The 22117-nt window shown below is 33.8% G+C and overlaps 2 protein-coding genes across 2 annotated transcripts in view; one reads left to right on the top strand and one right to left on the bottom strand.

Moving 5' to 3' along the window:
• The window catches only part of LOC149777774 (nucleoporin NUP188-like), a 175908-nt gene extending 166551 nt beyond the window's left edge, over window positions 1–9357 (bottom strand). The window contains exons 1-2 of the mRNA XM_089938808.1: window positions 9263–9357; window positions 7540–7597 (exon numbers count right to left, since the gene is read on the bottom strand). Coding sequence (XP_089794934.1) covers window positions 7540–7597; window positions 9263–9297 — 93 coding nt within the window. The 5' untranslated portion in view covers window positions 9298–9357. The remainder of the gene's footprint in view (window positions 1–7539; window positions 7598–9262) is intronic.
• A 156-nt stretch (window positions 9358–9513) lies between these two features.
• LOC149777771 (heparan sulfate 2-O-sulfotransferase 1-like) overlaps window positions 9514–22117 on the top strand; it is a 161029-nt gene continuing 148425 nt past the window's right edge. The window contains exon 1 of the mRNA XM_089938807.1: window positions 9514–9888. Within this exon, the coding sequence (XP_089794933.1) occupies window positions 9759–9888 (130 nt within the window). The 5' untranslated portion in view covers window positions 9514–9758. The remainder of the gene's footprint in view (window positions 9889–22117) is intronic.

The following is a 22117-nucleotide window of genomic DNA, read 5'->3' as shown; positions in this document are numbered from 1 at the left end:
AGTTGTTTGGAATCTGTGATCAAAGCTTATAATTGTGGTCAGTTATAATTTGAGAGGAATTATTTAAATTATTCATTGGAATTACAAAGTGTTCACTGACCTTTTGGCCTAAAACACTCAGTGTATTCCCAAAGGCACACCTGCCAACCATAACAAGACATTCTTAGGCTGCCAATTTTCATCACTAAGTTAGGCTAGTTTTAGCAAGGTGCAACAAAATATCTACTGCTACTGCCAAGCTGGAAAACACATTTAAAATGTACAGAAATGTGATTAAAGACTGCTGCAGCAATGACAAAAATCGTATACAACTCAAAGGTTTGTAATGTTTACTTCAATCATAATCTTGATATTTCTCACCTGACATAATCCATAAGATTTTATATAATTTCATGCAGGTCATGGTAGGGGTGTGCGATAATATTGAATACCAGTATATTGTGGTATTAAACCGATGATACAATAATCGTGACAAAACTTTCTTATATCGGTATAGTATGATATTGGTGTAAATTTTAATCTTATCAAAATCTACATCAATATCGTACTATATCGATATAAGAAAGTTTTATCTTCTCTTTTTCAATAAATAAGCACCTTGCTGACATTGATGACCAACTGACATTGACTTTGAGCTTCAGGTACTTCAAGCAAGGCTGAGAATGACCTGGTGAAAAATTCAAAAGTGCGGTCTTCGATATGGACTCATTTTGCATTAAGAAAAGACAAGGCAGGGACTCTTTTAGGATGCAACTTTCACATCAAGTGTTATCCATATACGATCAATTTGGCTGCACTAAGGTGTCTCAAGATTAGACACATTGAAATTCTCAGCAGGATTCGTCAAATAATTGAATTCTTCCACTGAAGTACATCTGCAGCAGCTAAACTGAGAAGCCAGGCTGAATTGCTGGGTCTACTGGATCATAAGCTTACAGCTGATGTGCCCACTAGATGGAACAGTACTTATGACATGATTTCAAGGTTTCTTAAATGCCGTTTGAGATACAAAGATCTTGCTAAAAAAAAGAGAAAGATTTGAACACATTGTCCGATGATGACATTTGCCTGGTAGATGATGTAATGGGTTGTCTAAAACCTCTTAAAGTGACAACAACCACTCTTTGTGCCGAGTCAGTTCCAACTATTTCTGTTATCATGCTTTTTCATCGCAAACTTAATGACAGCATTTTGCAACATAGCAATGATGACTCTCTAGTAATAGCTCAGATGACAAGGGCTGTGGTTGATGCTCTTCAGGATAGATATACTCATCAACAAGAAACTCTCACAATTACTGCTGTCTTGGATCCACATTTTAAAGCCTTACTTTTCCTCAGTGATGCATGAAGGAATGAAATCTTTACCAAAATTTTACAGAATGCATCAGAAATCATTGTTTGAGTAAAGGCTAAACATGAGACTAATCACTCAGCTGTGGGTGATAGTGGGCAGTCAGAACTGCCACCTTTACCACAACTAACCGAGCAGTTATGTGTGTCTGACAAATCTGCTGCTAAGTCTGCCCAACCAGTTTGCATGAAGCTCAAGTCAGACATTGGTTCAAGTGATATGATAGATAAAGGTACCTGTTGATCTGTTATGCAAGAACTTCTTAGTGTTGGGTGCATACTTTATTGAAGTCATAGCTAAAGTACAGCTTTGGAGAATCAAACAAATACCCATTTCTTGCTGTGGCGGCAACATCAAATAATTATGTTGCATGACTGAGACTGATTTTTTCCATTTGCTTAGTAAGTTTTCATAACAACTGGTGCTTCAAAGGTAATCTGTCAGCAAACTATTTTATCTGGGTACATTTTTAAAAAAGGAATTGGCCGCTGTTTGGTCTATTCTAGTTACTGTTCCTCCCTGCCTATTGAACAGACCAACATGTAAGGTTGTTTTTTTTGTTTGGACATGGTGGTAGCCTTCCACGCATGTGTCAGAAATTTAACAAAGGGTCAAAGGACGACAGAGACGCAGGTGTTCTGGTCTCATGACAGGGATTATTACAGAAAATGTGAATGTTCTGAAGGATTTAATTAAGAAGACAAATTTTAATTACCATCCACATACAAATGTCAGACTATGTAAATATATTAATTACTAGCAACCAGTCAAAAATCCGACGAAAGACAGATTACGAGATAATGTCTTGTCCATTGATCTCCGTTACCAGAAATGTCAACAACAAAAAAAGTGGATATTTCACAACATACAGTACTCATGCTAGATGTCATGATAAGCGGATTATGATATCACAATGCAGTGTTTAGACAGTTTGTCAATATGGAGAAAGAATTTGTTTATGTAACAAAAGATAAATTTCAGTGCATTTTATATATAGTTTCTGGCTTCCTTTCATGGGCCTCTGAATTTCTCCACTCCAAACCAATGGTTGTATATACAAGTTTAAACAGCCAATAATAAAAATCAACAGATGGTATATTTTGCTGCCAATAAGGGAGAAAAAAAATCCATGTTTGCGACATTGGCGAGGCCCTACCCGATCCCGGAATAAACCTTTTACATGTTATTTTTCGTACTTTAAAGATTATTTTTTTCATGTACAAGACAAATACATATAAAATTTCAGGAGCCACGACACAATCGTCTCGTATTATTCATATTGTTCATATGTGATCTCTTCCCCAAAAATGATTATAAACTTTTTATGTTTTTTCATACTTTTAAGAAAGAATTTATTTCCTGTGTACGAGAAAAATACATGTATATGAAATTTCGGGAGCCACACCACGACAGTATTACATCCAAATTTGTGTTATAACGGAGCGTGCTATAGTGGGGTCACACTGTGCTGTGTTACAGTTGAAATCTACTGCTTTTGAAAATTACAAAAAAAATTTAGGAAATTTAATTAACAAAACCAAACATGGTATTTTTATATGTTCTAAAAACACATTACAGAAACCAGCTAGAACCAGTCAAGAGGGGACCGGAAATGTTCTACCAGTACAATGACCAGTGCGGTGATACATCAGGACCCATTGTTCAAGAACAAATGACATGTAAACGAGATGTTAACTGATTAACCCTTGAGGTTGTTAAGTAATAAAGGAATCAAAGGAGGTCATGGTTTTCCGAGCCTTTTTATGAAAATTGGTCACCCACTGTCAGAAAGGAGAACAGATGGCGAGACCAAATAAAATAAATTATTTTTAGCGGTACACAAGAGTAAGTATTTGGAATTTTTAAAATTATGCCTGCTTGTTTTCGTATTGTTCAAGATGTTTTTTTAACCCTTTACCTCAAAGAGCATAGTGACAAAGTGCAGCGTGCTATAAATAGAACACCTCTTACCTAGTCGACAGCATACACATAGGCCTGCCTGTGAACTGTTAAGCAATGTAGTGTATGTTACGTTTAACAGCAGTTTTAACCATCTTACATTTTTGGTACACATCTATTATATGTGGAAAAATTTAAGAGTAAAGTCCGATTGTTATAGCCGTGTAATTATTTTTCACAGAAGAATTTTTTATGTGCTTTAAAATCGAGAGAGAACTCGTTCACCGTCATGTCAGTGAGGCCGAGTGACCAAATGTAGCTGCCATTTCCCATACTTTAAATTTACATGTTTTTTGTCTGCATCTACATCACTAAGTCATCTGAATTTGATAATTTATAAAAACTAATTGCTGCCTACATCAATATCAGAGCCTTTACTTAAGTTACTGAATCTTTCATAGTTGTGATTCTAATTGTGAAAACTTCGTAAGTACTGAATGAAACCCTGCCTGTGAACTGTTAAGCAATGTAGTGTATGTTACGTTTAACAGCAATTTTAACAATTTTACATTTTTGGTACACATCTATTATATGTGGAAAAATTTAAGAGTAAAGTCCGACTGTTATAGCTGTGTAATTATTTTTCACGTAAGAATTTTTTATGTGCTTTAAAATTGAGAGAGAACTCGTTCACCATCATGTCAGTGAGACCGAGTGACCAACCATAGCTGCCATTTCCCATACTCGAAATTTACAAGGATTTCGTCTGCGTCTACATCACTAAGTCATCTGAATTTGATAATTTATAAAAACTAATTGCTGCCTACATCAATATCAGAGCCTTTACCTAATTTATTGAATCCTTCATGGTTGTGATTTTAATCATGAAAACTTCGTACATACTGAATGAAATCTGTGACCACCATTTTGGAGAGTGGAGATTACGACCCTGTTACTTTAAATAGCAGATATCGACCAGTGCATAAATAACGACTACGTGATCTGACATAATTGTCATTCGCAGAAATTAATGTAGTATCTAATAGGGGGGTTTTCCCCGAAGGTGGCACTACGAAAACCAGCTCAAAATGGCTGATGTTTACAGCAGGTGTCAAAAGGTGCTTCCATGCGAATGTACTGGAGGCGTCAAAAGGCGCTTCCATGCGAATGGAGTAGAGGAGTCCAAACACGCTTGCATGAGGTAAAAGGTTAAGAGGAATACATTAAGAACAGCTGTAACATTTTTTGTTCAATTCATGACAAAATACCAAAATGTGAGCTCTCTCCCAATGTTAAGATTCCACCAGCTAAGAAATATTACATATTCAAAGGTCAATGGATATCAGTTTTAAAGTGTGTACAGGCGAGTAGCAAAGCTTCTGAGTTTGCATTGCGAGTCTCAAAGGAATGCATCTTTTGTATTTCCATGCACATAAATTCAATTCAATCCCTAGCTATAATATATCATTTAACAGTAATTAAGTACAAGATAATTAATTTATATTTTGGGACAAAAGCAGGAATACATCATATATTTGTCATTGTTGATTTAAATTCTAAACCAATATGTATCTTTTATAATTTACAGTGGTGAAAGTTACCAAAAGAATTTTAGATCTGTGTTATGAAGAGGAAGAAGTCTTTGAGGAAGAGGAAGAAGTCTTTAAGTTAGAGGAAGAAGTCTTTGAGGAAGAAGAAATCTTTGAGGAAGAGGAAAAAGTCTTTGAGGAAGAGGAAGAAGTCTTTGAGGAAGAGGAAGAAGTCTTTGAGTTAGAGGAAGAAGTCTTTGAGGAAGAGGAAGAAGTCTTTGAGAAAGAGGAAGAAGTCTTTGAGGAAGAGGAAGAAGTCTTTGAGTTAGAGGAAGAAGTCTTTGAGTTAGAGGAAGAAGTCTTTGAGGAAGAGGAAGAAGTCTTTGAGGAAGAGGAAGAAGTCTTTGAGGATGATACTCAGGAATACATCATAACTCCATGTCAAAAAATTCCTCCATGGAACATAACTTTCAGGACTAATGGAGACCAGTCAGCAACTTTGCAAACCAAGCAACAAAGGTAAAGCTAGAAGTTCATTGCTGCCTGAGTATAGTTGTCCTGTCATTACAACATTCTAATGCTGATACAGAAAGGATATTATCTATAGTGATTCACAGTGAAATCTGGACCAGCGAACTATTGAGAGAATGTTAAGTATGAAGCCATTAGTGGTCACAAGACAGTAATCTTGTAAAGGAAATTAAAAATGCTATTGGATGCTATTAAAAAAAATTTGCAGCTGACTATAAGATAAGCAACTCCCCTTTTGCATTAATTAACACTGATTCAAGTTAATTACTATAATGTCGAAAACTAAATCCAATTTATGAACAAACTTGCTGTTTTATTATACTATGAAGAGAATGCATATTATGGCAAATAATGCACTTATTTTGTTTTCAATCCTCTTGAAGAATGTAAAATTTATGCAGAAAAAAATCTACTGGTTTAGAAGCCAATCTATGGAAAAAAAATAATTTAAATGTCCTGGTTTGAGAGCCTGGTTCTATCACATGGAATGGGAATAATGATGATAATAAAAACGGCAAACACAACTTTCCTTGCTTTATGTTTTTTTTACTGTACCTAAAAAGCATAATCCATAAGACATATTTTGATGTAAATAAGCATGATGATTACCCCAAGAGTTTAATGGTTGTCATGCAAGCAACCAGACATCTGAAGAAGTCTTCTGGTGAAAACCCCCATGTCAGTTCTGTCTGTTCAAATGGTGATTTTCAGGATAGTTTATGTGGCAGCCATATTGGGCCCCATAAGAAATCTATTAGTGAAAACCCCATGTCAATATGACCATCACCTTAGTAAGAGTACTGAAACCAGATTCTCAAAATGGCCTGGGGGCCATATTGGATGTCGAAGTGATAACCAGATTTTCAAACTGGTATGGTGGCCACATAGCTGAAAATAGGGAAACAAATTAGTATATTTTGACATGAATTTGTGAAGCAATCTTCGAGTCCGGAAATATTTTTCAGAACAAACGTTTGGCATGGTCTCCAGCTGATAAACGTAGATTGTGTTCAACAAGAAAACTCACAAACAATGGTTCAGCATTGGTAGCTTGCAGGTCTTCCGTAGAGAGCTGAAATCTGCTGCAAGTTCATAATTTTCCCACCTCAATGTGGATTTTGCTACCAATTTGCTTCCTCACATCATCTCTGCCACCATGCCCAATGCTAAAATTTATGACACACTGTGTGTAAAAAGCATGATGTATATTGGTTGTTGTTGTTGTTGTAGGGTTTAACGCCATTTTTCAGCACAAGATAGGCTATACATGGCGGCCAGTATTAATGGTGGAGGAAGAACCCGGGAAAATCCCAGAAAGAACCACCGACCCATGAGAAGCTACTGGCAAGCTTTCTCACATACCCACATTGGCCGAATCAGAGACTCGAACCCACGCTGACAGAGGTGAGATGGCAGTGATCCGCAACGGAGAGCGCTTTAGACCACTCGGGGCCCCATGAATATTGGTGTTTCATGGCTGAATGCACAGCCAAATTTTGGTATGTTCCAAACTAAACCTCACTTTTTGTGCAATACATTTCTTTTTCTTTCTTGGTGAAGACATTTACAAGATGTGGTGCCAAATGATAATTCAAATCAGTGTTTGTGGCGCATGCATGCAGCAAAATTCCAGTTAGGCCCCTGTTTCTCTTAAAAGCATTTGTAAAACTAATCTCATACATACAGATTAAAATAAGCTAGAATGTTTGCCACCGGGCCAACTGTACCAATCAGCTATAGTTCCACTAATATCAATCAAGAACAGCAGTACTGGACTGTTTTGGCAACTGCCAATATCACGACTAGCGCTTAACGGGAAGTCGGTTATTTTATTAAAGATTTAAAATAATTGCATGTGGCACGAATCCGTGAATTGCTGAAAAAGTCTTGAAATTCAGACCAAAATCGTGAGGGTTGGCAGCTATGTGGCCATATTGGATGTCTGAATGATAACCAGATTTTCAAACTGGTCTGGGAGCCATATTGGATGTCTGAGTGGCAGATGAATGTGGGTGTAAAGTTATATAGTAATCTACGTAGCATAGGACGAGCTGTAATAACAAACGTATGCTAACAGACAGATGGTGGACAAGAAATAATAGCACAAGGTCTTCTCATCCATAAATGTGGTAAAAAGTGAGTTTTACTGCCTTAGTATTTTCTCCTTTGAAAAAGCGGTTGAATTGCATAAGGAACCACACATATGAAAATCAGAATAAGACTGTACCTTTGGTCTAAGGATACCGGTACCACTAATGAAATGCCAAAGATTGCGATTTCCAAAGCTGAAAATAAAGAAAACATGTAATATAAAACTTATGCAAGTTGCTAAATATGGTTTCACACTTTACATTATTGTATGTTAAGGTAGTAAAGAAAATATTCCACTGAATTACGTATCACTGCTACCTACTTGAAAAATAAATATGTTTTCACTTTCAAATAACCCTGACCTTGCCATATGACTACAGGAAGGGTAGGACTGCATTTAATATGAAAGGGTAATAGTCAAACCTGTCCATAGCAGCCAAACCGACCTTTGTGATTAATTATTCTTATTATTATTATAACGTTATGTTATCATGGCTGCTTTATGTGCACTTTTCAATAAAATCATAAAAAATGTGCATATCTTGTTTTCTCCCAAATTCAATCTGCAAAACATATTTACAGTGGGCAACAATGACACTGACCTTTGAACTTCTGACCTCAAAATCAATAGGTGTTTAGCATACCTTAATTATAAGCCATCCACAAACTTTAGACAAAGTATATGGTCTATGCAAAAGCCACTTTTCTTCTTCAGGCACAGTGACCTACATTTCAGATCCCAATATCAGTATCCTTCTTCTTAATGAATTTGTTAAGTCATGCACAAACTCTGGCCAAGGTATGTGTTTGAGAGCTAACTTTTTTTGCAGAATCTATTTTTTCTTCCTTCATTCAGGGACTTGCCATTTGACCTGAAAATCAATTGTCCCTTACTTTACCACAGGGTAAGCCATCCACAAAGTCTGGCCCAGGTCTGTGACATAAAAGTAATATCTTTTTTGCAGAAACCATTTTACTTTTCAGTTTAAAGTGACAATGGTTATATTTTTTTAATGTTATTTTATTTTCTGCATGACAATTTCTACTGCCAAAATACTTTTTTCATATTTTGTAATTTCATTATATTGTTATTATACTTCACTGGTTTTGTAGTCACCAGATACAAATCCTGCAGCCTAGCAGTGAACCTTCTCAACTCTGTAAATATCCTTAGTACAGTACAGATTCCAGATGACACAACCATACTCTAACAATGATCTGAGCAGTGCCAGACAGGCAGTTTGTCTGCATGTCTGTGGACAGTGTCTGAGACTTCTTTTGTGAGAAATGTAGAGTTTGCTTTATTGGTTGATTTGATAATATGCAATAAAGTCCTCAGTCACTGACTTGTTGTAGGATGTGGTTATTTACGGTGTAGAAGTGAGATGGATTTGTTGATCTACTGATGAGGTAACATTTGGTGGCATTATAAGCATTATATTCAGTTATCTCATGCTTGTTACTCAGAATATATTTAATGAACATAATAACCTGGGGAAAACTCCGCTACTTTGCCATCATCTGACACAGAGACTCGTATCGTTTCTTAAAATTTAACTATCAGTCATACCTGTATAATAATAATAATAATAATAATAATAACAATAATAATAATAATAATAATAATGTAGTATATGTATGATATGTACATTGTATAGACAACAATACGAGCCCCTGGCTCATCTATATGAAAGTGTAAAAACTACATCCTCGAAAACCGGTAACATAAGTCAAAACTTCCGCAAAAATATGTAGTACTATTTTTTTTCTTCTGTATAACATTTTAGCAAGACATATACAAATTTGGAAAAAGAAAAACTACAGCTTTTCACAGGCATCAGTGCTGTGAAAACATTCACCTTTCCATCTTTGGAGTTTGATTTGGTCCCGCCATGCTCAAGCTACAATAGGAACAACTCGCAAATCTTCCTTCAGTCCATCATCTTGACTGATCTGCAATCGTGTTTCAAATATGCTATTCTTGTAACAAACGAAGTTACAAATTAGTCTACAAAACGGTCTCAGCAGTGAATATTTAGATTCGTATATATGATCCGTATACGAATTTCACATAGATACTAATTGTAATTTAACACATGAGTACTAGATAATACTTAAGTAAAATTTAGATCACTATTTGAAATTCTAAGGCAAAATCGGGCCAATTAATATTTACGAATGTGGTATCGATTTATTAATATAGACTAGCTCAGGAAGGTATATCGCGCACGAACTAAACAGTTGTTAAACTTTCGTCTGTTTACCATGTGCAAGTGTGACAGCATTGCTTGACGTTTAATGTAAAATATAGGTCTGCTTGTACGCTAGAATGTAACATACATTGAGGAATATTCGATGAGGGGAATTCAGTTGCATCTGAGGCGCACAGCGCTCATTGTTTTACTGTTGATGTGTGTTGGTCTTTTTTTCTGTACGCACCTGCTACTGGAGATTTCAAACTTAAAGGATGCACGTGTGAAACTAGGTATGTATTTTCAGGTGTCATTCTTCAAATTCTCGTCTTCCGCCACCTCTCTAATGTCAGGGTCCTACCGTAATTTAATAAGCATATATTTTATTTGTGTGACTAATCACGTCGTATAGGATAACTGTCATATACTGGTAATCTAACCAAGTTGTGAAAACTGATGCAAAAGAGAGAGATGCGAATTTGATTAAACTTCTTATAAACTAATAGATTGCAGGCAAGATTAATTAACAGATTCATCACTTAATGTTCATGCTGTATTAACAATAAATCTATTATCAAAGACAGAATTTAAAAATATCTCGTAATTTTAAGACAAAACAACAACAAAATTAACTTTTTTCTAAGATAAAGATAAACAGATCTTTCAGAACTGCAAAAAGGTTGTTTTGTACTTTTATTGTTAAATCATAATCCATTGAACACTGGTGGCAAAATGGTTGGTGTGAAAAGATCGATTCTGAACCAAGTTCTGAAATTTATGCAATTAACACAAACAACTGAGAAACCTGTATTAAGTAAATTATGTCATTTACATACACGTTTTCTTTGTTACCCATAAAATGGTGTTATAGAGAGTGAGATTGGTATAGTCTATTTGATTCATCATTTTCCCCAACAAACCTGATTGGCTTTTTCTTCAGATAATATTTTGATTCGTATGTAATTTTCATACAAAACAAACAATGTTTATTACTCTTGTTCTCTAATTCTGGGATTATGTAAATGCATAATAATTGAAATTTTGCATGATAGAATAACAAATATTTCTTTCACATCTAATTATTACAAACTTTAACAAAAATGCATTTTTTGCCTTCATATTTTTGGAATTTCAGTTTTAAATTATCATAAAAGGCAAAGTTTTTGTTGACCAGGCTTTAAAACCTATACATACCAGACACACATAAACAGATTACTAAATGCAGGCAGACTGCTCCAGTGGCCTAGCGGTTAGAGCGTCCGCCTTGGATGTGGGAGGTCATGGGTTCAATCCCTGGCCGAGTCATACCAAAGACTTACAAAAATGGTACTAACAGCTGCCTCACTTGGCACCCAGCATTAAGAGGTTAGTATTAGGACTGGTTGGCCTGTTGTCAGGATAATGTGACTGGGTAAGACAACGTAGCAATATTACTGAAAAATTTATAAAGCTACGATAAAAATCCAAATCATATACACACACTAAATGCAGGCAGTATGGTTTTAACAATATGTCTGTCAAGCAATGTTTGTTTTGTTGTTATCATTTTGATGGATTAGTCTCTAGGGTGGGAAGAACTAAACATACTGGGAACAACATTTTCAACAGTAAGATGCTCAAATTGGCAATTAGTAATAAATTGAAATTTCATTAGATCACTGAACTATTAGCTTTACACATTTTAACAATGTTGACATCTACGTTTCATTTGCAATACTGCAAACATATTTTTGTTATATTGTTGCATGTATTTTTACATTTGAGGCAGCAACTTCAAAAGATAATGAGAAGGTACATGAAATTTGTTTCATTGGGACACGCCTATTAATGTCTTTTGAGGACCCTCAAAAATTTCTGATCATAAGAGTTGCCACGTAGGATTAAAAGATTTATGCAAGCAATGTTTTATTATACTTTGAAGCTGGAGGAAAACTATACTATCATTAGTTTGTAATTCACATGGCTTTGCATTGCACCATACAAAATAATTAAGGTAGTCTTTCATCTGATAACAGTGTGTTATATATAGTCACATCCATGGAATCAAATTACCAATTTCAGCAACTCAAAAACAGATGAGAAATTTTGATAAAGAATCAGATAGCATTAATCATATACTTTCACCTTGATTTAAAACACCCATGTGTAATATTATTTTAAACACCCATGTATAATATGATTTTAAACATCCATGTGTAATATGATTTTAAACAGCCATGTATGATATGATTTTAAACACCCATTTATTTTATGATTCAAAACACTCATGTTTATTATGATTTTAAACACCATGTGTAATATGATTTTAAACACCCATGTATATTATGATTTTAAACATCCATGTGTAATATGATTTTAAACACCTAATATGATTTTAAACACCCATGTATAATATGATTTTAAACACCCATGTATAGTATGATTTAAAACACCCATGTATAATGATTTAAAACACCCATGCATAATACAATTCAAAACATTTATGCATAATATGATTTTAAACACCCATGCATAATATGATTTAAAACACCCATGTATAATATGATTCAAAACACCCATGCATAATATGATTCAAAACACCCATGCATAATATGATTTAAAACACCCATGCATAATATGATTCAAACCACCCATGTATAATATAATTTTAAACACCCATGTATAATATAATTTTAAACACCCATGTATAATATGATTTTAAACACCCATGTATAATATGATTTTAAACACCTAATATGATTTTAAACACCCATGTATAATATGATTTTAAACGTACATGCATATAATGATTTTAAACACCCATGTATAATATGATTTTAAACACTCATGTATAATATGATTTTAAACATACATGCATATAATGATTTTAAACACCCATGTATAATATGATTTTAAACACCCATGTATAATAAGATTTTAAACATCCATGCATAATATGATAATTCAGTAGACAGAGATTGTATAACAAGCCCAACACCACCAACACAACCAAAGAAAGAAAATAAACTTTGTACAACTTTGAATAGTTTATTGCTGCCAGACATTCTATCTCTCTCTCTCTTTATATTTACCCTGATCATTTTTTATTGTAAAGCTCCAGTGTCCTACACGAAGCATCAACAAAAATACTTACACCCATGATAAACAATTATTGATATTCAAGGGAAGGGCTTGCCCAAGTTTGCAAGAAATTGTAATAGACATTTAAACTGACTGGCCTTCCTACCCTATTTATTTGTTTTGCACACCAAAACCAGGCAGTTTTTTTTTATTTTGGCCGTATGACAACTAAAATAGGGAAGTGGACCATTATGATTAGCTAGGAAGATTCTTCAATATTGCAAAATTAAAGTAAAGTTAGAACAAATTTTATAAAAAATTTAGATCCCAATTCATCAACTGATTGAAGTTTGGAATATATATAAGTTAAATTGTAGAGGAAATTGTTCAGTGAATGTTCATTTTAAAAACTACAGATAAAAATGTTTATATGCAAATGCAGCTCGAAGTAATATTCATTTTGACATTGTTCATGTTTTCTGTATGTCTGTGACTTGTCCATATCCTAGATCAAGCTCACTACTTAAGTCTGGATTAACCTGAGTATTAAACTTTAGATAAACCTCACTTAAAGCTAAGATTAACCTCTGTTAAAATTAAGGTTAGCTATAATGTTAAAATGTAGATTAACCACACTTTAAATTTCCATTTTAAAGTTTAAAACAACCTCAGCATTAAAGTTTATATTAAACTCAGTGTTGAAATTTAGATTAACCTTACTGTTAAAGTTAATTTTAGCCTCAGTGTTATAGTTAAGGTTAACCATAATGATAAAATGTAGATTAACCACACTTTAAATTAACTTCAGTTTTAAAGTTTAGAACAACCTCAGTGTTAAAGTTTAGAACAACCTCAGTGTTAAAGTTTCTGTTCTAGTAGTGCCTGGTGGTTCACCATGAAGTCTGTAACCCAGAAAAATCACTGTGAGCAACCAGGCCTTGTTTTCCCCACCTTATGATGAGTCATGCAACAATTATAATTACATACCAAAATCAGTTATATTTATTATATGTTTTGAAAAATGCAGATTATTTAGGAATTTTATTAGGTATTAACTTTGCATATTGTAGCCCTATCTAGCACTCTGATTGCCCCAGAGCCCTGGTTTACTTTAATTTGATTGCCCACTGGCTTGGGTTGTTAGAACTTAGCATATTGTATCCCATGCCTAGCAATCTGATTGCCCCAGAGCTTTGGTTTACTTTTGTTTGAAACACATTTTGTTACCATGTAAGGGATAGGAAACAGATTTGCAAGAACTTATAAGTTCATTATACAAAACAAAATCACATAGCATAAAGAATAAGATAAATGGAAAATTGGATATAAAATGGAAAGGGAAAAGAAAAGGTATGATCGAAACCTGCATGACTTGATGGTGGCAGAAGAAATTAGTGAATATTTTTAGTGGTTATTTGATAATAATTTCAATCCATATAATTGGCAGTTCAGAACACATAAGTATATTACATTATAAAAACAACTATCACCAGCAGTAACAATCAGTGCATGTCTAATAGTATCGCATAAAAACAGTAATTACTACCAGTAACAATCAACGCATGTATAATAGTATCACATAAAAACAATTATTACTAGCGGCTACAACCAACGCATTGATTATAGTACAGTATAAAAACAGTAATTACTACCAGTTACAGCCAACACATGTATCATAGTACAGTATAAAAACAGTTAATTACTACCAGTTACAACCAACACATTAATTATAGTACAGTATAAAACAGTAATTACTACCAGTTACAACCAATACATGTATCATAGGACAGTATAAAAACAGTTATTTACCAGTCACAAATTACACATATATGTTAGTATAGTATAAATGTAATTATTACTACTAGTCACAAATGACACATGCAGCATAAGCCACAAATGACACATGTTCATAGTACAGTATAAAAACCAGTTACAAAATCCTTTATTACATATTTTACATTTATTAAAAGGCAGTATCTTCGTTAGTGGAATTAAGTGTGAACATATTACTGTGAATGGAAATGCATATGATTCCGTGACTATATGTACTTTGCCCATAGTAGAGTTGGCCAGTTAATGTTCTCTGCCCATAATGAACTCGGTCTGCCCAAATCAGCCCATAACATACTTGGTCTGTTACATACTCTGCCTATCGGTTCTTGATTTATATAGTAGTATTGTCAGAGCACGAGTTCTTGTTTTATTTACATTTCTTTTTGCGTGGGTCGGTGGTTCTTTCCCGGGTTCTTCCTCCACCATTAATACTGGCCGCCATGTATAGCCAATCGCGTGCTTAAAAATGGCGTTAAACCCAACAACAACAACAACTACATTTCTTTTTGTATAAAACATGAAATTTTGCCACCAGTTTATATCCAAAGAATAGAAGTAATAAGTCTGATATAGTTAGTTTTATATCTGTGTTTGATATATTTTCAATATTTTGATCATATTCTAATGACAGATATTGTAATTTTATCCTTTGAATGCAATTTTTAATTTCATTTACCTATTTAGTGTCTTGGAAAATGCTCTTGCTTTGTTTCTCACAAACCCATACCTTTAATAAAGTTATTAGAACATAGGTTGAATATTATCACAGAGTGGTCAAATCTATAATTTGGTTCTGTTGTTACTTTTACTACTTTTGGCAGGGGCCCCGAGTGGCCGAGTGGTCTAAAGTGCTCTCCGTTACCGATCACTGCCATCTCACCTGTCTGCGTAGGTTCAAGTCTCGGATTCGGTCAATGTGGGTATGTGAGAAAGCTTGCCAGTAGCTTCTCGAGGGTCGGTGGTTCTTTCCATGGTTTTCCCATGTTCTTCCTCCACCATTAATACTGGCCGCCATGTATAGCCTATCGTGTGCTGAAAAATGGCATTAAACCCTACAACAACAACAACAACTACTTTTGGCATGAGGGATTCTGATTTTCCAAAAAAATTATGTAACTTGTTTCAAAGGATTTTTTCGCCTCCATTTATACATGTACCTCTTTGAATATGGGTATAGTTTTCTAAATGGGTCCACAAGACCAAAGGTATCTTTCAAAGTCAATAATTAATTTCTTGCTATTAGGATTGTTTTTTGTTTCTAATTATAGCAGCCAAATTCAGGATTTTTTTGAACTAAATTTAAATCACCACAAATGATAATGGAATCATTTTCTTATTCACTTATAATATCATTTTTCATGTTGTAACAATTTGGAAAATCATCATTTGGCCCATCAATATTAATTAATGAAAAATATTTTTTTCTTCTTTCATTTTTATGTCAAGTCCATTAAAAATACCATTAGTATCCATTTTGTTCTCTTTTATATCATATTCAAAATTATTATTAAATATAATGCACTATCCTGATGAAGTGGACCTATAACAGTTATAGAAACATTCAAAAACCCCATCGAGCTCCGATATTTGATATTTTATCTTCCGTGAAATGTGCACCTTGTAAATAATATATATGACACTTTTGTCTCCTTAGTTAGTCATACACATCCTTTGCACTTTTCCCAATCTCCTAATCCCCAGAAGTTCGCAGTTAATATTTAAATGTTTTTGCATTCCATATTTTATTTATTTTAAACAAAACTCCTGACAAAGTTGAGCAAGCATAGTTGTGTCCCTTCATGCACAGTACTGTCAGTACTCATGATTTGTAAAAATACTTTCCAAGAAAACTGTCTTTTCAGTGTACGAAAAAATACATAAATTCTATACATTTACAAAAGAAATAACATTATATTCATAACTCTCCCAATAACACATGAATAAAATGTAAAACAAATACGTAATAAAACAATAAAAAATATCAAAAACATCTTAAGTCCAGATATAGGATATTGCCAGAAAAAAGTAGTTTTCAGTATAGGCACATATTATCCATTGGAAAAGTGAAAGTATTAAAAAAGGAAGAAAACCCTTCCCCCATACAAAATTTCTTTAGTAAACCAATCACTGTTCCTGTTCACTAGTTCAGAATACGAGAGTTTAAGAATTATCACCATAATCAGATAGGTCTATTGAGGACACAAAGGTAGAAAAACGTGGAATGAGATTACACGAGTTGTTTTATTCTATTCTAGCTTTTTAGGTTATGATCATATATTCTCTTTCATGTGACACTTAACATTTATGAATTAGTTCTCTATCTCAGTTATCATTTTTCTTATTTCTGATACAAGTGACAAAGCAATAGATTATCTATCACTGTTGGAGACAGTGATTTTCCCTCCTTCTAATAAAGAGACACTAACATTTAAGATAAAATATTTAGTTTTATTTTATCAGCTCGGCAATTAAAAACTTTATACTCTGTATTACAGTTGCATAATAATTTTCAGCTTTACAAATGTGACAGACCGTATAATGAGATCATCATGGTAAAAAAATCAAACTAAAGGCGTACAGAATATGCAGTTTTTTTCGCCATTACCTTATTCATGGATGAGCTAGTCAGATCTAACACTAATATATAAAGGGCAAAATATATAATGATATTAAGTATGATAATACATTAAGCAAATTAAAAAATGTCGAGCTACAGCAAAAAAACATAAAATTTCAAAAGCAACTGAATACTTTTAAAAAGCAGCTGAAATCATCCAAGACAGCAAATAAACATTCAGTGAAAAATTTGAAGCAAAAAGAAAACAAACTAAGCAACTGAAATAGGCTGGCAGTAATATGCATTTGGGAATCTGTTACTTCTGTGTGTGTCTGCTCACACACACACACACACACACATGCTTTCCATTCTCAGACATGTTTGGCTCAGAAGTTAATAACAAAATCATTCTATGTAACCAAAAGGAGTTTGGATGTTGGACCTGATATTTAAATCCAGGACTTAAATTTAGCACATGCCCACTTGCAGCATGCATTAAAAGTTTGGAAAATGCAAGTTGATATAACAGTTTGCTTCTTTTAAAAAATGCTTCATTTTCCAATGACAGAAATATAAATTATTAGTAAATCTCCATTTGTGTGTATATTTCAGCAAAAATGGATGTATAATTTCAGAAACATAAAAATGTGTGTAAAACTTGTTTTGGTGTTGATTCCTCTTCTATTAGATCAGCTGTTTGGCATATATATATATATATATATATATATATATATATATATATATATATATATGGTTCACCAGCATTATCACACCTTATGTCAGAGCTAATACTGTGTATTTTCATGAGACTAGCAATGCAGGGAGAAGGATTTTAGGAGGGCCAGTCTCAGATATTTGTGGCACATACTAGAGAGGAGGTTTGTGGTACGGCCAGTCTCAGATATTTGTGGCACATATAAGAGAGGAGGTGTGTGGTATGGTCAGTTTCAGATATTTGTGGCACATACTGAAGAGGTTTGTAGGATGACTAGTCTCAGATATTTGTTGCACATACTAGAAAGGAGGTTTTTGGTATGGCCAGTCTCAGATATTTGTGGCACATACTAGAGAGGAGGTTTGTGGGATGGCCAGTCTCAGATATGTGTGGCACATACTAGAGAGGAGGTTAATAGGATGTATGGCCAGTTTCAGATATTTGGGGCACATACTAGAGAGGAGGTTTGTAGAATGGTCAGTCTCAGATATTTGTGGCACATACTAGAGAGGAGGTTTGTAGGATGGCCACTCTCATATATTTGTGGCACATACTAGAGAGGAGGTTTGTAGGCTGGCCAGTCTCTGATATTTGTGGCATATAGTAATAAGACTTTCAGCTTTCTGATTATCAACCATCTGCAGGCTAAATTACCATCTACTTTTCCAGTTGAGCCTGTTTTTACATTATCAAAACATTATCAAAAACATTTTTTTTTGTATTTGTTGAACTGACTTAGCCTTGTACGTTTAAATTTGAGCTGGCTGCATCAAAAGATAAGGTGACAGCAGGAGTCGTGAATGTGAAATAAATGCAGTTTAGCTGCACTTGAAGCATTTTGTTCATGAAAACATTGTAAGTGAAATTCAGTTAACAGCACTTTGTTCATGAACAAGTTACAAATGAAACTGAAAAAGAGGTTCCTTTTGAATTTAAGCTTTCCGGATTAGGGTAAATGTCTTACACCACAAGTAACTATGTTTCAAACAGGTAAAATAAGACGTCTGACAAATAGTGGACAAAATGATTTTTGTAAGTTGAGTTCTTCTCCACTCATACAGAGATGCAAATAAAGCAAGTTCTGTCCCTGTAATTATGGAACAGCAGAGCAAATCCATAACCAGATTTTTTGGTATAGTTTGTGTGTGTGTATGTATATAATATTCAGTTACAGATTATTAATGAACACACACATGCACATCAGATTTTAAATAATTTGATGGCCAGAGCACTCCAGTCAACCATCAAATCAGTCAAGTGAATTGAACTTGCCCACTCAAGGAAGTCATAGAGTTGAATTTAACTTGTCCACTCCAGTTAAACAACAGTTGAACTAGTCCACTCAAGTTAAAAAATCAAATAGTTCAATTTTTACCTGTCCATTCAGTTCAATTCAAATAGAATTTTACTTGTCTGTTCAAGTCAGACCAAATAGAATTTTACTAGTCTGTTCAAGTCAGATCAAATAGAATTTTACTAGTCCATTAAACTTAGACCTAAATAGAATTTTACAAGCCCATTCATGTCAGACAAAATAGAATTTTACTAGTCCATCAGATTCTGTTCAAGTAGAATTTTACTAGTCTGTCTATTCATTTCAGATCAAATAGAATTTTACTACCCCATTCATGTCAGACCAAATAGAATTTTACTAGTCCATTCAGGTCAGACCAAATAGAGTTTTATTAGTCTGTTCAAGTCCACCACCGAGTTGAATTTAATCATCCTGGACTTATCCTGTATAAGGAATTGATTAAGAATACATTGATACAGTGTAATATCAAAGACAATATTAACAATTTTACAGTATTGAATGTAATATCTACAAATAAAATTGTGCTGTGTTCAGTGAAATATTTATACATTATTCAATGTAATATCTACACATTGAGAATTTAACATATTCAGTGTAATATCTACATACTAAGCATTTTACCTTATTCAATGTAATATCTACACATTGAGCATTTTACCTTATTCAATGTAATATCTACACATTGAGCATTTTACCTTATTCCTTGTAATATCTACACATTGAGCATTTTACTTTATTCAATGTAATATCTACACATTGAGAATTTACCATATTCAATGTAATATTTACATAATGAGCATTTTACCTTATTCAATGTAATATCTACACATTGAGCATTTTACCTTATTCAATGTAATATCTACATAATGAGCATTTTACCTTATTCAGTGTAATATCTACATAACTGAGCATTTTGCCATATTCAGTGTAATGTCTACATACTGAACATTTTACCATATTCAGTGTAATATCTACATAGTGGGCATTTTACCATATTCAATGTAACATCTGCATACTGAATATTTTACTATATTCAATATAATATCTACACATTATTATATGTCCATTGTTTTCTCTGAACTTTACATTGTCAGAAGTATGCAGTTTTTTTTCCATACTGCATGGCTTCATACTGCATGACATGTCTGAATATAGTATCATGTGCTAGGAACTACTTTTGACTGTAAACAAATAATATATGCCCATGTAGCAGATGCAGTAGCTTTTGATTTATTAGATTGGTTTGTGGATGATCTGAGGTTGATGATGGGGATGATTTTACTGAGACACAAAAGAAACTTTTGACCAAGCAAGTGAATGAACATGGTCAATATCCACAACAAACATGAGACATTCAGTACTGAGAATACCTTTCTAATCATTTTAACAGTTAGGAGAAATGTTCAGAACTATTCGCAAATCGAATGGTTCAGACTATGACCCATGCTCTCAAGGGTCTATAAAAATAGCATAGAAAAGCATATTAAAGCCAAGGAATATCCTGTCAAACTCAGAGATATTCCATTTTGCAAGGCTGTCAAAACATTAAATTAAAAAACAAATGCAACTGAAGAAAGCAGGTTTTAGTAGAAAATCAAGAGCCACATGTAGCCAGCAAGCCAAGACAACAAAGGAGTCTTATTTCTGCTGGTGAAATGGACTCTCATGCTGCAGCTGCTTTGCAATTTTCCCTATTTAACTTTTTGATACAATGTTTGGAGATATAGTAGTGATATAAGTCACACATGTCATGTAAAAAGCTGGGATTCTTCTAACAAAGACAATATAAGTGACCAAGCATAAACATTTGACTTCTTTAGATGGTAATAACAAAAGCAATAAATATACTTACCTTTTTGCAACTTGAACTTCCGCAAAATGTACCTATTTAGTTATTTCTGCAAAATCCTAATTAAATGGGTTCCAGAAATTGTAGTGAAATTTTGACCGCTTTTCCAACAGAAGTAACATTCTCCTTACTGCACTCAGAATGAAATGAATGTGATATTCCAAATCAAACAGTATTTAATCTTTTGTCTTTTTCAAAAATTCAGTTAAAAGAATTCATATTTTTCCCACATTATGATTCCACACAATCAAGGACAGAACATGATCTCTGGTGCGGTTGCATCAAGGCCATTATCTCCACTGCTACAGTCACATGTGTCATATGGAATTGACCCGACTAATAAATCCAGTCCATCACAAATAAAAAAGCAGAATTTAGTTGGATTGATAGAAAAATGTGTCCATTCAAGACCAACTGGAGAAGTTCTTTCAATGCACATTCCTTCACAGTATGACTCAACATCATAATTTTAAGCAGACCAAAATGATAATTATTTTTTAAATGAATGACCAAGCGCACAACCAAGTTCAAAGGTTGCTGGACAGTGCGATGTGTATATTAATATTGTTGCTGTGTATTGATGAACCTACTGTAGTGTACTTTCTTTTGAAATCAATTACTTTGTTTATGTAGTATATTTTATTATTCAGCCATACGTATAAAAGCAAAATAATATTTTTTAAAGTTATTACATTTGTATGGAAAATATGAATTCATTTTTCTGAGCAATACGTTTAGTCATTCAGTATTGCACAGAGAAACATGTTCATATTTTCCCTTACAAATGCAGTATCCTATAATTATTGAGCATTTACCATAATCAGTGTAATATTGACACATTATTGAACATTTACCTTATTCGTTATTATCTATGGTTTCAACACTCAGCAGTCACAAGGAAGAAATGGTTTTATCTTGAATTCCTGGTAATTCTTTTCACTGTGTGGATCATTAGTTCCTTCAAGGGACTCCTCAGGGCTGGATCAGGACAAGTGTTGGTTTTTTTCCAAAATTTCAAAAGGGCCCTGACTTTCCTTGAAAGGGCACCAAAGCAGAAGCCTTTGTGTCTATTTACTCCAAGTGTGCATAATACCCAATAAATGTGCACAAGAGTAAAATGATGGTCAAATTTCAAGTGACAGTTACGTTCTTAGTGCCCCCACCTTCCATGTTATGCTTTGATGTTGTCCATT

This window comes from Sinohyriopsis cumingii, chromosome 17, assembly GCF_028554795.1.
Source record: "Sinohyriopsis cumingii isolate HCF-2022 chromosome 17, ASM2855479v2, whole genome shotgun sequence".
NCBI classification, from domain to species: Eukaryota; Metazoa; Mollusca; class Bivalvia; order Unionida; family Unionidae; genus Sinohyriopsis; species Sinohyriopsis cumingii.
This window is presented reverse-complemented; position numbering and strand designations above follow the sequence as displayed.